A 13,633-nucleotide genomic window follows, 5' to 3' on the forward strand; every position below is an offset into this window, starting at 1 on the left:
GTAGGGTATATTATGCCCAGGTTACAGATGAGGAAACTGAGGTACGGGGAGGGGAAAGTCTGGTGAGCAGCAGATAGGGGCTGAGCCCAGTGGCTCGGTGCTGTGACTGAGCCTCTGCTCTCTGTCAGGGCGGGGAGAGGCCAGCACCATGGAGGCAGTGAGCAGGGCTGGGCAGAGGCCAGGAAGTTTCCATGGGTCTGCTGGGTGCAGTGAGGAGTCTATATTGATTCTAAGAGACACGGGCCCCAGAGGAGGCTTAGCAGGAGTGAGGCCACTAAAGCTACCTTTTTGTGGTCACTGTGTGAGATGGATCTTAGAGATAACATGCAGCACAGGGGGGCTGGGAGAGGTGAGAGGTAGCATCCCTGTACTGAGGCGCCCAAAACCCTATAGGTTTCTGACCACCACAACTTGAAAACTTTTAGTCTGGAAGGGTCTTTCTACATTCATGTTATACTAGCAAAGCCCCCTAGGCTGAGGCAGGAGTGGGCATGAATGACAAGGACATGGTTAGGGAGAGTCAGTGGACCCAGGGACAAAGGCTGTGTGCACTGAATGGGGAGTGGGTCTCGAAGAGAGATGGACCCCAACCCAGACCCACCCACTTGGAGCAAACACCGACATCTTCAGAGAGGCCTGCTTCCCACTGCTCCGAGCTCACTGTACTCAGCCTGCTCTGTCACCCTGGCCATCACTGTCCCTTGGCCATGAGCCAGTTCAGGCCACCACCTGGAACCTGCAGCACTCACCCATAGGTTGTGTCCCCAGTGAGGCCTTCCAAGCACGCTACTTAAAATTGTTCCCTTCCACCTCAGCTTTGCTCTCCTCCTTTGCCAGCTTTATTTTTCTCCACAGAGAACATACTACCCTCTAGAATTTGCTTTTTTCTGCTATTATTGGTTTCCTCCCACTAGAGTGTGGGTTCCAAAACATTTCTCTTCTGTTTGGTAGGCAACAGTATCCCTAGGGCCTGGCACATAGCAGGTGCTCAGTGAATGAATGCACAGAAGGGATGGGTGTGAATGAAGAAATGAATGGTGGTCTGAAAGGTAGAGGCTGTGGAGCACCATGGTAGTGGAAACACTCATTCAGCCAAGGGCGAAGACGTACCCACAGAGACCTAACGAAGGAACAAGCAATTCCCCAGCTCTTGACAACGACCCTGGCATGGGCAGATGTAGTTCCGTTTTACAGTTGAAGTCGGCAAGACGGAATGTAGCTGCCCTTGCTCTTGTTGGAGACACCGGCCAGCGTACTCCTCCTGGCAGGGCTGTGGTGTAGAGGATAGGCTGCCTTCACCTACGAGGGGCCAGCCCCGAGTAAGTATTATGGTGACTTGGAAGCTTCTAGGATCTCATTAACATGAGATTTCCCAGGGAGGCTTACACAGCCCTGCAGTGCACTGAGGGTCTCTGGGCAGAGTGGTAGGAAAGAAAGTCACTGAAAACAGAGACATCTGGAAAAGTGTCGTTGACAAACTGAGTCTTTGTCTCCGCTTGCAACAGAAGGAAAGTCCTCAATAGCTTCAAACTATAACTCTTAATTGTTCTCACTTTGGAGATTTGAAAGAAATAAAAGCAACAGAAAATGGCTTTGAGTTTCTCTGAGTAAATCAAGCAGAACTCAAATGAAGCCAGAATAAGCTGCATTTTCTCATTTTGCAATAATCGGTTGAATTGCGGTAGTTATGGAAAGTCCCCTGATGGCACATGCATGGCATGGAGCATTTTACTTGAATCTTAAAAAGGTCCTGGGCACCAGCAATTTACACTCCCTCCTTTCCAAACAGGAAGGATTAATAAAAGGTAACAGGAGAGAACAGGACAGCAATGTCGGAGGCTTTTTCCAACAGGCCCCCAGGGTCAGTCTTAGCAATAATTTATTGCCAAGATTCGGAACTAATGGTGAGGCAGCAGCTCGGACCTACAGGCCAAATCTCTCCACTAATGCTTGGTCAGCTCTGGAGGGAAGACACCGGAGTCCCGCAACAACCCCAGTGATTCCAGATGGGTGTGTTTGCTTCCCGCTGCACAACCAGACTTGCTGTTCCTTCTGCACTAAACACAGGCCCTGAACCTCAGCCAAGACATATTCCACTGTCACCTTATTAACACCCGCAGTCAAATCTTTCCATGGCTAAATATGCGTTCATCATCACATCTGAAAAACAGCTACTACCATCACAACCCGCCCCAGGGGGAGGGGGGCTCCCACATCAATGGCCCAGACCCACCCTTGGGACTAAGTGGAATCTGACAAAACAGGTTTCCTCCCCAACTTCTTTCTTAGGCTGAGGCCCACCCAGACCTGTTGTATCCATCAGGTTCCCCGTGGCCCAGGGCTTTCCGGAGGATTCTGATGTTCACTGAAGTTTCTGAGCCACTGGCCTGGACTACTCCAAAAGGCAGAAATGAAGAGACAGGACAGGAATGTGAAAAGCTGAGTTCAGGCAGCAGGGTATAGCTGTGCTGGAGGGAGGGTGGCTGGGAGAGGACAGCTCAGGACAGCCTGTGGGGGAGCAGCCAGACTCCCGTGTCTCCCTGAGTAACAGGAGGTAAAGACAGAAACAGTCTGAGGTCACAGAAGGCCCCGTGGAGGGGGCCCCAGTTAGGTCAGAAGAGAACCAAACTTCACCTCCTCTGTATGCTGCATTAAGACAACCCGCAGGAGTGACCTGTGAGGGGAAGGAAGGAAAGCAGCAGGAGCCAGAGGCAAAAACAGCGAGTACACTGCGGGCATGCCTGGTTTCCCACTGGATGAGCTGGAGGCCACAACACAGGTGACAGGCTTGGACATGGGGGTAGGAATAACAGCTCTTTACTAATGTCACTTGCGTTTTCAGCTGACCCCAGCTGGAGACATTTTCCGTCCTTACTTGTCTCTTGAAGATGGAAATTCACATAAGCCTTTTCTGCTTTCTGTTTGGCTGGCCGGCAGCTGCAACTCTCAGGTGTGGGGAAGACTGTGGGGTTCCTCTGTGTCCCCACAGATATTCCTGGTGAGACCAGTGAGCAAGGACAGGTGGTTTCACGGGACCTGCTAAGTCCTATGTGCTGAAAGCATCCCAGCCAAGACCTTCCCAGAAGCAGCCATGGGTCGGTCCTCTTACTTTGATTAGCTGTGTGAAATATTGGCTCACAACCCAGCAACTGCACAAATGTATACATTGCCTATTTTGTGCCAGCACCCCGCCAAGACCGAGAAGGGAAAAAAATTACGTGCTGCAGGGTCTGGCTTCTTACATTTGTAGTTAGGGAGACAACAACAACAACAAACCCAGAAACTATGAAATGTACAATATTATACTACAAGATGCTAACTGCACAAGTAATTCAAAAAAAGTTAAAGAATCAAGAAAGCAGGGTGTGCTGGGACCTACGCACTTGTCTCTCTTTTTTGGGGAAACCCCCGATGATCACATATGTGTGTGCGTGCCTAAACCCCGGGGGTGCAGAGGCTGGGAGAAAAACATGCCGACCCAGACCGTGGCTGGGCCAAATGCACAAAACTGAAGTCTTACTCTTCTGGGGAACTGTCTCATTTCTTTGTGTCATGTCTTCCACTGTAAAATAATGGGGGTGAAGGCAAGGCACTCTGCTTATTTTCCCTGTGGGTTTAGGAGTTGGCCTCCCAGACCACTTTGCTCAGATGCAGAGAAAACACGGAATGCCAGGACCTGCCCTGCCTGGCTTCCAGTCAGTCCTGTCTGCTCCGCCCACAGCCTTCCTCGGCCAATGCTCTCTTGGGTGACTGCGAGGTGCTCTGTTAAGTGCATTAGTTTTCAGGAAGGCGTGGTCCACACCTGGACAGAAATGCAGGCAGGATTCAGAGCCAAGTCCGGGTGGGGAGGAATCCCCGCCACGCACCATGCAGGGCTGTAGAAGCTCATAAGAAACGGGCTAGCAGCAAGAAAACATAAAACAGACTTTAAACAAAATGGCAAAGCCCTCTCCCCCAACAGTCTCTGGCAGAAATCCCTGAGAAGTTTCTTTCCCGTGTCCTTTCTGGGGTCTTGTTCCCACATTGCCTCCGACATGGTGAACTTAGGTGTCCTGAGAGAAGCTGGGTGGGAAGCAGGGCCACAGGGCAAGGAGGAAATGGAAGAAAACACCAGCAGTGTGACAAATACACCCTCTGGCTCACCTTCAAAGCTGGACCACATGCCAGTGTTTGGAACTTGGTCATCACCAGTATCCGTAGTGAATAATTACCTCAAAGGCTTTCACCAGTTCATCTCTCTTAAAAAGTCCTTGATTACTTACTCTCAGCACTGGAGATGGCGATAGGCAGCATGGAGAGCCGCAGCTGACCTCCAGCTTTCCTGTTCTACCAAAAATACCCCTGTGAGCCTAACTTTCTCAGCCCCATCTACCTTCTCCCCCATCTTCCTGAGATACAGCTGACATACAACACCGTACTAGTCTATAGTACACAACATAATGACTTGTTGCCCTTATTTCAAAATCCCTAAACCGTCCCAGGTTAACACCCACTTAGCCAAGGCGGAACAAGGATCATGTTTACCCTCTTGCCTGACATGCTGAGAGCAGATCTACAAAACACGGCTTTCAGACATGGGGTATCAGCAGCTCAGGACAGTAGCTGTGGAGAGAGGGGAGGCCCGCTGCGTGAGGCCTCTGGTTCACCTAGGTGCTGGGGCTTCTCCCTGAGTTGGGAAGATGGAGTCTGGGGTTTGGGGAGGCCACAGTGGCTGGAGACCATGGACCTGAGTCCTGGAAAGGAGGTATCTGTGGAGGGGTGCCCCTGCCAAGTCTGTAGCCCAGTACTGATGGGGACATTCATAGGAGGAAATTACCCAGCGCCGGGGAAACAACCACCCAAAGGGGAAGACAGAACAATTCCTGAGGCTCACACAAAGCTGGGCACAGTTTGCATTCCCACCTTCAAGAGTGAAAAACCTTGTAAATCACGGGTCATGGAGTGTAGAAGATTATAGCTTCAGAAGTAGGGATAATTAGCTCTACATTAGAGGCTGCCCTCGCCCTGCAGACCAGAGCTTAAAAGCAAGGCTCAAAAGCATCAAACTGTTTGTAAGTGACCTAGTGACATCCCAGGACAAAGCTTAAGCATATTCATAGGAATAAAAAAAAAACAAACCAGCATCTGAAAAGGCACAATTCACAAAGTTGGTATCTAATTAAAAATATCAGGAATGCAAAGAAGCAGGAAAATGCAATCTACAAATCTGTTTTATAGTTATTTATAAAGGAGAAAAATCAGTCAGTAGAAATAGAACCAGAAACAATGCCGAAGACAGAAATCGTAGACGAGCATATTGGAATATGTACTAGGACTACGGTATATACATGAGTGTTAAGGAGACATACAGAAGCCACGAGAAAGACTCCAGTCAAACTCCGGGATGGAAACATGGTGTCTGAGCTATACTCCCCAAGACGCTCAAACCAGCCACCCCACTGCCCCAGTCAGAGGCATAATCTGCTCCCATCTGCCTGTCTGTGATGGCTCTGCACTTCTTACTCGCCAGTTCCCTTCTCTGAGGCTGCTTTTCATCTCCTTCCCCAGACAGCGGGAATTCTAGCACCGTGCTTCCAACAAAATCTCTCTGCAGGAAAGAATGGGTGAGGTTTGGTCAAATGTGCTACGCAGAGAAAATGTGCCACCTCTGTGGAAGGATCTGGGGTCAGGCCCACCCACTGGCTCCCACAGCAGCAGACCTGGCCAGGAGGAAGGCCCCAAGGGCAGAAAAGCTGTGGGAAGGCTGCGGCCACATCAACTCACCTCATTGCTTCGCAGTAAAATGTGAAGACGAGGTTGAACATCATTGGTTTAAATGTGCATCAGGGTAAAATGTTATTAAAGCCTTATCAGGCCGCTAACCTGATACTTGGGGGGTTTTTGTGGGTCCCCAGTGAGTACCTGGCATCAGCATCACTGTTTCTAATTCCCACCTGTCCACACACTCTGAGCTTCTAATGGCCCTGACAGTAGCGCGTGGGGAGAGAGAAGCAGAGTCGGGGAGACGAAATCCATCCCCGTATTAGCACTGGGGCGTTTCTGCCAATGCTCCATACAAGTTAGCAGAGCTGATGATTTGTAGACAGTAAAGAATGATAAGGGAAAGAAATAAAAAGCAAGCAGCCAATGAATGCCCTTTATCCATGTGAGCCCCTTAGGCTGGGAGCCACTCACCCCCACTCGCTGGGCAGCTGTGAGTATAGGGAATGGCTGGCTCTGTCCTTGGCAGCTGTCAAGAACCTGAGAAGTCCTTTTTCCTCTCCCATTGCCCATATTACTTCCTGACATGCTGGCTTTCCCTCTGAGGAGCAAGGAGAGTCCTTGAAAGGAGGGGGGAGACACAGAAGCCAAGAATGGTGACAAAGAACAAGCACTCCCCAACCAGGAACACACCTGTGAGTCTGTCCACCCTGGATCCCAGGTAGTATAGGGTCTGTGGAGGGCGCTGAGGGGAGGAAGAGGGTCTCTGAACATCAGTGTCTGCTGCTTTCCTCAGGAACCTGGGCATGGGCATTCCTTTAGAAGCCATACACCCTCCTCATCTTCCTCCCTGAAAACATGCTGCCCTCCCCAGGCAAGGAGCTGGAACACCAAGACAAAGTTGAAGAAATCATGAGCGATCTCTTCTTCGCATTGGGAGATGGCGAATCCAAGGCATGGAGCGGTACAGAGCACGTACGGTGAGTAACCTCCGAGTTCGCTGGTTCCCAGTGAAAGCTGCCAGTTGTACTAAAGAGTCATTACCAAACATTTTAATACCATCTTTTGAGATGCAGGGTCAAAATACTATTCTCTTTTTGTAAATTCTGAAGTGACAAGAAGACAACTGTGCTACAAACAGAGTTCAACATTGTAATCAACTGAAGCTTAGAACCAAACTGTGTAACGATGTACATTGTAATTATTGTGCCAAAGACAAGGACTCCCAAGTCGGAAACTGCTGTCATTGGTAACTGCCCCTACAGATTTAGGCATTCATTTATTTGGCTAATTCAAGACTTTCATTTCTGTCTCCAGAAGAGTGTGAAGCTCAGCCTCAGGAGCTGTGTGTTTGAAGCCTGGAAGCGAGACAAAGGGTTCCCCATCCCCTCCTCCATTGTGTCCTTGGACGGGTAGGAGCTGGCCCCACGCAGCCAGGGAGTCCAGGACAAGTGGGATAGACAATGGCACACAGCTGTGAGGGGACAAGTCTGTGCACCCTGCAGTCCACTGGGGAGTAAGTGAGACCCAGTAAAGGTGCATGGGTGCGAAGGGAGGTGCCAGCCGACCTGGGAGAGGACCGATAAAGGAAGATCTGGGCAAACTCCAAAATCCAGGAGCAAGGCAACCACATTCTTTCTGCTACTTCCCGACAGCCAGTCTCTGGGTTAGTACCCCGCTAAACATCACATGGTTTGTCTTTAAAGTTAAGAACCAGTCCAACCCCATTTCCTCCCACTCCTTGCCTCTTCTCAGTGTGCCTCCAAGTCCTCCAAACAGCCTCTGGCTCTGGACCGTCACTGCATTTTGTTAGATGCAGAAAATGGCTCCTGGTTGATGCTTGTGCTAATCTCCTGACAGGCTATCACTCCTGCAAACATTTATTAAGCACCCACTGTGCAGTCACTTTGCTAAGTGCTAAGGGTATTAAAAATGGACAAGAGAAGGACCCTGACTCGAAGGATCCTTATCTGAACAGAGGAGGGAACATGTTTAAAAAATGCTGGAAGCCCTGTACCTTGACAGGAACAGATTTGTAAGGCTCAGGGAATGGTTTGATGGAGCAAGGACCATTTGAGTTGGGTTTTGAAGAGTGAAGAGGAGCTCTATGGGTCCTTGCATAGGGGCCCCGGGCTAGGAAAGGCAGTGTGGAAGTTTAGGTGGCTGGATGCTCGTATGCCTGGAGAGGATCTGGTGCCACCATACTAGGTGGAAATTGGGAAGCTGGGTCTTGGCATCTGGTGATGGGTTTGGAGATTGCTGCATTGGAGACCATGGAACCCAGGCTGGGAGGGAAGGAGGAAGCTGGGGCTTGGGGTGGAGAACAGGGGAGGGTGGGAGAGGGAGCCCCTTGTGAGCCTACCTCATGCCTGGTCTGTGCACTCTTGAGGTCTCGCAACTATGCCCGTGAGGGACATGCTATTGCCCTTGTATGTGAGAGGAAAGAGGCTCAGAAAGGATGAGAAATGTGCCAAATGTAACGTGTCTAGTACATGGTGTTGAGCCCAGGGTGATCTACCTCTGAAACCCATGATGCTCTGTAGGGCTGCCTCGGGCCCACTCAGGGATCTGCCACTGGCGTTTCCATGGCCCATGAGAAACGGGCCCTGCTCTTAGGAGAAGACGTGAGATCCATATGAAAGGCAGATGCCAAGCATGCCATCTTGGAGCCCCATGGGAAAGGACGATGGGTCTGGCTTGGTGGGACCTCTGGTTGGGTCTAGTCACACTGCAGGGTGGAAACCCAAAGCCAGACCCAGCCTTGCCAGGACAGAAGGACAGAGTGCCTTACATTTACCCCATGGCAGGCAGCACTGAGCCCCCACACATGGAGGAGGAGGGCTTCCTGGCCCCCTGGGCCTGAAGAATTCTCTCAGATTTATTCACTCTGAAAAAGGAAAATGATGACAATTCCTTGGCCCCCTGGAGACATAGAAGGAAGGCCATGTCACTGTCACGTGATTGGGCTTATTTCCCCCCGGGGCCAGAGCCATGCCGAGTCCTCTCTCTGTCCTGAGTAGACACCCGCGAGGCTGCCCTGTCCCACAGGTACCCGACAGACAGGCAGGCGTCAGTCAGCAACACGGCCTGCGGGCCCGGTGTGGCAATGGCTGTTGGAGGCTGATCATTCACGAAACCAACAGGGAGAAAAGAACAAGGAGGCAGGTTCCAGACATAGGGCCAGTGGCTGGGGAAGCCAGGAGTGGGGCTGGAAAGGTGCGGAGAGAAGTCACACAGGAGTGGCAAGGACCTGAGGGCAAAGGAGCCAGGTGCAGGCAGAGTCAGTGCCTGAGACCAGCTGGCCCAGGTCGCGGATGGTGATATGGTGGCAGCCAGGCCCCTGGGCACTATGGGGAGCGTGGAGGAGAGGGTTATATCTGCAGTACACCAGAAGTACAGATCTTTCCAGAGACTGGGACAGCCTTCTCAGAAGACGGGCCGCCAGTAACTCCAGGCCAGGCCACCTCTAGCCTGGCCTTACAGCCTGTCCTGCTGGGCCTGCTCGGCAAGCCTAGGGTGAAGAAACAGCTCTGCTCAGGAGACGACTGTGTAATCCGCAGAGCCAAAGTGCTTGTTCACTTCTTACACATCCACCTGGGTCAAGCATGAGAGCAGAAACCGCTTCAACGGGAAGCTCAGGTTCAAACTCCGCAGAAGACCTGAGCTCCAACCCCTCGGATCTCAAAGACCTGCTCAGCCTCCTGGAGGGAAGACAGCCTGAACTCTGCAACCCCAGAATCCACCCCTAAGGCTACGCGGGGAGCAAAGCCACTCAAGTACTTCAAAAGGGAACTGAGAGAGAAACAGTGAAAGCAGGCTCAGGAAATAACCTGTTTGGGGCTTCTTGTCTTCAGGGGTTGCTGAGTGAGAAGCCAGGAGTCCGTTTCAGAGCGGATCGGGGTGCTGTGGCTGTGGCCCGGGCTTCTGGGGCAGGGATGTGTGGCCAGACACTACCTGGGCCATGGCCCCGCCCAGCAAGGAGCGGGATCCAGAGGAGCAAGGCCCCTGCCCACGGCTGCTTTGGGCCTTGCTCTGCCATTGTCCCTGGGAGGAGGGCTGAGCGCCCCTGAGCCTCAAGGGCCCTCAGGGCTTCCTCTCTGAGCAAACACACAAAGGAGTAAGGGAGCCATGTTCAGAGCAGACACAGGACTGTCACTGGAGGTACAGGGCACAGAGGGCTTCTGGGCCAGAAGAGGGATCCTGCCTGTAAGTCCTCAAGGGAGAAATGTTTGAAAGCCTGTCTCCCGTGGCTGAGCGCTCAGGCCCTGGATAGGCGCAGAGAGGCCAGTCTGCCCTCCAAGTGTGTCTGTGGAACTGAGGAGAGCCCTCAGAGAGCCCAGCGGATTGGTTTCCCAGCCCCGAGCCCAAGCCCTCAGCCTCCCTGACAATGCCTGAGCCCTTCCAGAGGGCTGGTAGCTGATGAGTCTGACCTGGCCTTCCCCAGAGGGTGCCCATGGGACCTGCCTCGGTGTTCCTTCTGTCTTAGCTTCTTAAACTGCACTTTCAAGTGCACACATGTTAACTGTACACCATTTTACAGTGGCACACAACTGTGTAAGCACTCCCGAGATGAAGACATCAAAGACCTCCACCTCCCCGAGGCTTCCCTCTCACTGCTTCCCGTCAGTCTCCCTGCAGAGGCCCTGCTGCTCTGCTTTCCATCACCCTGAAGTCATTCTGGCTGCCTCCGAGCTTCCTAAAGGCGAAAATTGTACATACTCTTCCGTGTCTGGTTTCTTTCAAAAGATTTGTCTGTGAGACTCAGCCATGCTTTTAAATGCAGCAGTCTTCTGTTCGTTTTCTCTGCTGGATAGTATTCCATCATATGGACATACCATCCTTACTTATCTATCCCACCGCTGATGCGGGGTTTCCAGTCTGGGGCCACCCTGAGAAAGTTTCCATAAGCATTTCTGCATATGTGTTTGAGTATCCTCATAGGTCTGCCCGGGGAAAGAGGTTCCCCCAGCTACAAATGTCTGGGAGACCAGATTTTTCACTTCTGGACTGCACTGTAACTGTTACCCAGGCATCAGGTTCTCCGATCTTAAGCAGCAGGATAAAGAAAGCACTCCTGGAAATTAGAACAAATGCACATGTGGAAGCTTACAAGGTGTTTGGGGAATCTGACTTCTACAGTGTGATAGAGAGGGGTGTGGGTGTGGACTTTGAATGTGAGAGTGTGTGCTAGTGTGCGTATGAGTCCATACAGATATGTGGGTGGGACTGTGTGTGAGCACTGTGTGTGTGTGTGTGTCTGTGTGTGTGTATGTATGTAGACTTACAGTTACTGCGTGAGAGGGTCTCAAAATCTCCTGGGCACTTTATCCAAAATGACTGTGAGAGATCCCCTGGTCCAGAGCATTTAGAGAAAGAAGAGGAAATGACCAGAGATGAGGCTAGAAAAACAGATGAGGGTCAGACTGCAAAGAGTGGTGAACGTCTTACTCTAGCATTTGGAGTAAGTACCACACCACTTGGTAAGCATGGCAAAGCCAGCTGTGTCACTTACCAGCACGTGGAGTCCCACACCAGGATGAGTGAAGTAGAATTTGCTAGTGAGGGGTCCTGGAGGGCAGGGCAGGGAAGGGCTAAGTCTACAGCAAACAGCCTGTGTTTATGTTCCGGCTCTGCCATTTACCCACCAGGGGACCTTTCCATGTACCTTACCGTGCCTCTATTTGTTCACTTGTAAAGTGGGGACATTCCTGGCTTTCATATGCCAGAGTTGCTGAGAAAATTAAATGAGCAAGTACTTGAAAGTGTTGCCACATAGTGAGCACACAGTAAGCACTAGCTAAAATGATTCGTACAGATAAATGTTGTGATTAATAGATGAAGCGTGTCTTGGCTTGTGGGTGTACACATGTGACTTGCACTGACAAATGGCACACGCACACAAATGGGCAAACAGTCCTGCCCACACACAAACACCCTACAGAAAACAGGGGTTTACAGGGGAAACATTCAAAGATTCTCCCAGTGTAGCCACTGCCCATAACTTACACACTGGAAGCCAAATGCTCCTTAGTTACAGAAAGGAGACAGGAAATAAATAGACCCCAAATCATCTTTGCTTTAGGGACTCACAGTTGGATGAGCACCCCAGTTACCCAGGTCCTGGGAGGACTGCAAACAGCCCTCTAGAGCCAGCCAGCTTCAGCTCCGTTTGCAGGGACATGGGGAACGCTGCCTTCTCCTCTGCGGCTGGGGAGACTAGAGCAGCAGCACCCAGGAGAGCCTGGGGAAAGCGGGTGCCAGTACAGGATTTCCGGGAAAAGTAGGGAAAGCCTGCATCTGGGCCCTCCTTCACTGCCCACACAGTGAGATGGTCTGCAACCAGGCCTGGGACAGACGATTCAAGGAGCTGACACAATTCTCATAGCACAGCAGTCTGTACGAAAACCCAACACAGTCCCCATCTCCCTCTCTTGGAAGAGGGGCTCCCAAGCCAGGAGCCCACCCCTACCCCCTGCCCCGCCTGGTGACACAGTCAGCAGGGTGGAGAGGGACGCGCGTCTGAGAGCATGACCTTACCTCCACGTACAGCAAGGGGAAGATCCCAATCTTGTCTCCCAGCATGCCTTCTGCCCAGTTGTCATCCACTCTTCGGATGACGGTCAGGATCTCGTCCTGTGGTGGCCGCAGCCCATCACGAACACAAGCACGTGGACACGCAATGGAACACACACAACAAAAACAGAGACCAGTCAGTACCACAGAAGCTAAGAAAAGATCCTACACGATGATGCAAAGAAAGGTTTATTATCCATCTGGGATATGACATCCAGAACAATCTGCCCTTACATCTTCACTCACAGTCTCCCGCTTTCTCTCTTACTTATTGATTATAGCTGCAAAAATCCTCAAACAGAAACGTGTGGTAATTTACAATATGGCTAGTATTTTAAAATTCATGTTCCTATTATTTATTTACTGAAATAAAATTATTTTGAATAAAAATAAGTTCAGCAAGTATAAAGCTTTTTAAGTTTCTGGCTCCATCCACAAATGAAAAATGACCCAATCCAATTCCATTTATTTAGAGTCGTGGGTACAAAAAGCTTTGGATAACCCTCCTAAATTCTTTGGCAACTCAGACAATGCCAAGTATAGATGCACAAAGTGGAAACAGATGGAAGGGAAAGGAAGAGGCATGAAGCATGGAGGAAGAGGAGCTTTCCGGGGAGACTGGCAGCCTGGCAGTTGTGAGAAAGGACGTGCCCGGGATGCCTTCGCGGGTGCCAGATGCTGCAGGGACACGTGACGGGGGTGCGGAGAGGAGGGTGGGAGAGAGAAAGCACTGAGCAAGGATGGAGAACAAAAGGGAGAACCCACCAAGGAAGAGGAGTGGGGAAGGGAGACAACACAGGCAGCAGCAAGTGCTAAGAGGGCCAGACAGAGATGCCACAGGCAAAATGGCGCCTACACCAGGGGTCTGTGGCTGGCCTCTGTTCCCTCTCCAATATCCATCCTCCTCTCGGTATGCCATGGGCTGTCTGCCAAACCACCCCGCCCCCTGTCCCGCCACATCAAAACCTCCCTGTCACTTGTCCCTCAACAATCTGCTAGGGACCACCAGGCCCATCTGGGACTTGTGCTAAGGAGCTGATGGCCGGCCTAGTGGGGTAACCCCTACTGGATTTGAAGGTACCATCTGAGTCCTCAATACTTTAATGGGAAGCAATAATATAGGATTGGTGGGCCTCCCTTGGTTAAGAGGCACATTTTAGGCCAGCATACTACATGAAATTACCAGAAAACCTGGCTTCCCTGTGAGCTAAGGGACCAAAGAGATTTGGAGTATTCATCTGGGTCAAGGTAGAGTCACCTAATAGGAGTGAGAAATGTCTTTCAGAGAAAACAGGTAGCAAAAAGCAAGGATGTGTGTCTGTGAGGGGCAGCTCGCTGTGGTCTCTTCCAAACCTCTCTT

At 51.2% G+C, this 13,633-nt stretch overlaps 1 protein-coding gene across 2 annotated transcripts in view; it reads right to left on the reverse strand.

Annotated features, from left to right (window-relative positions):
• The window catches only part of LOC111155936 (SH3 domain containing ring finger 3), a 358,242-nt gene that overhangs the window by 112,138 nt on the left and 232,471 nt on the right, over window positions 1–13,633 (reverse strand). For both annotated transcript variants that reach the window (XM_022516419.1, XM_022516420.1), the window contains exon 3: window positions 12,238–12,333. In XM_022516419.1, coding sequence (XP_022372127.1) covers window positions 12,238–12,333 — 96 coding nt within the window. The remainder of the gene's footprint in view (window positions 1–12,237; window positions 12,334–13,633) is intronic.

This window comes from Enhydra lutris, unplaced genomic scaffold, assembly GCF_002288905.1.
Source record: "Enhydra lutris kenyoni isolate GAN:26980312 unplaced genomic scaffold, ASM228890v2 scaffoldscaffold44, whole genome shotgun sequence".
Lineage (NCBI taxonomy): Eukaryota > Metazoa > Chordata > Mammalia > Carnivora > Mustelidae > Enhydra > Enhydra lutris.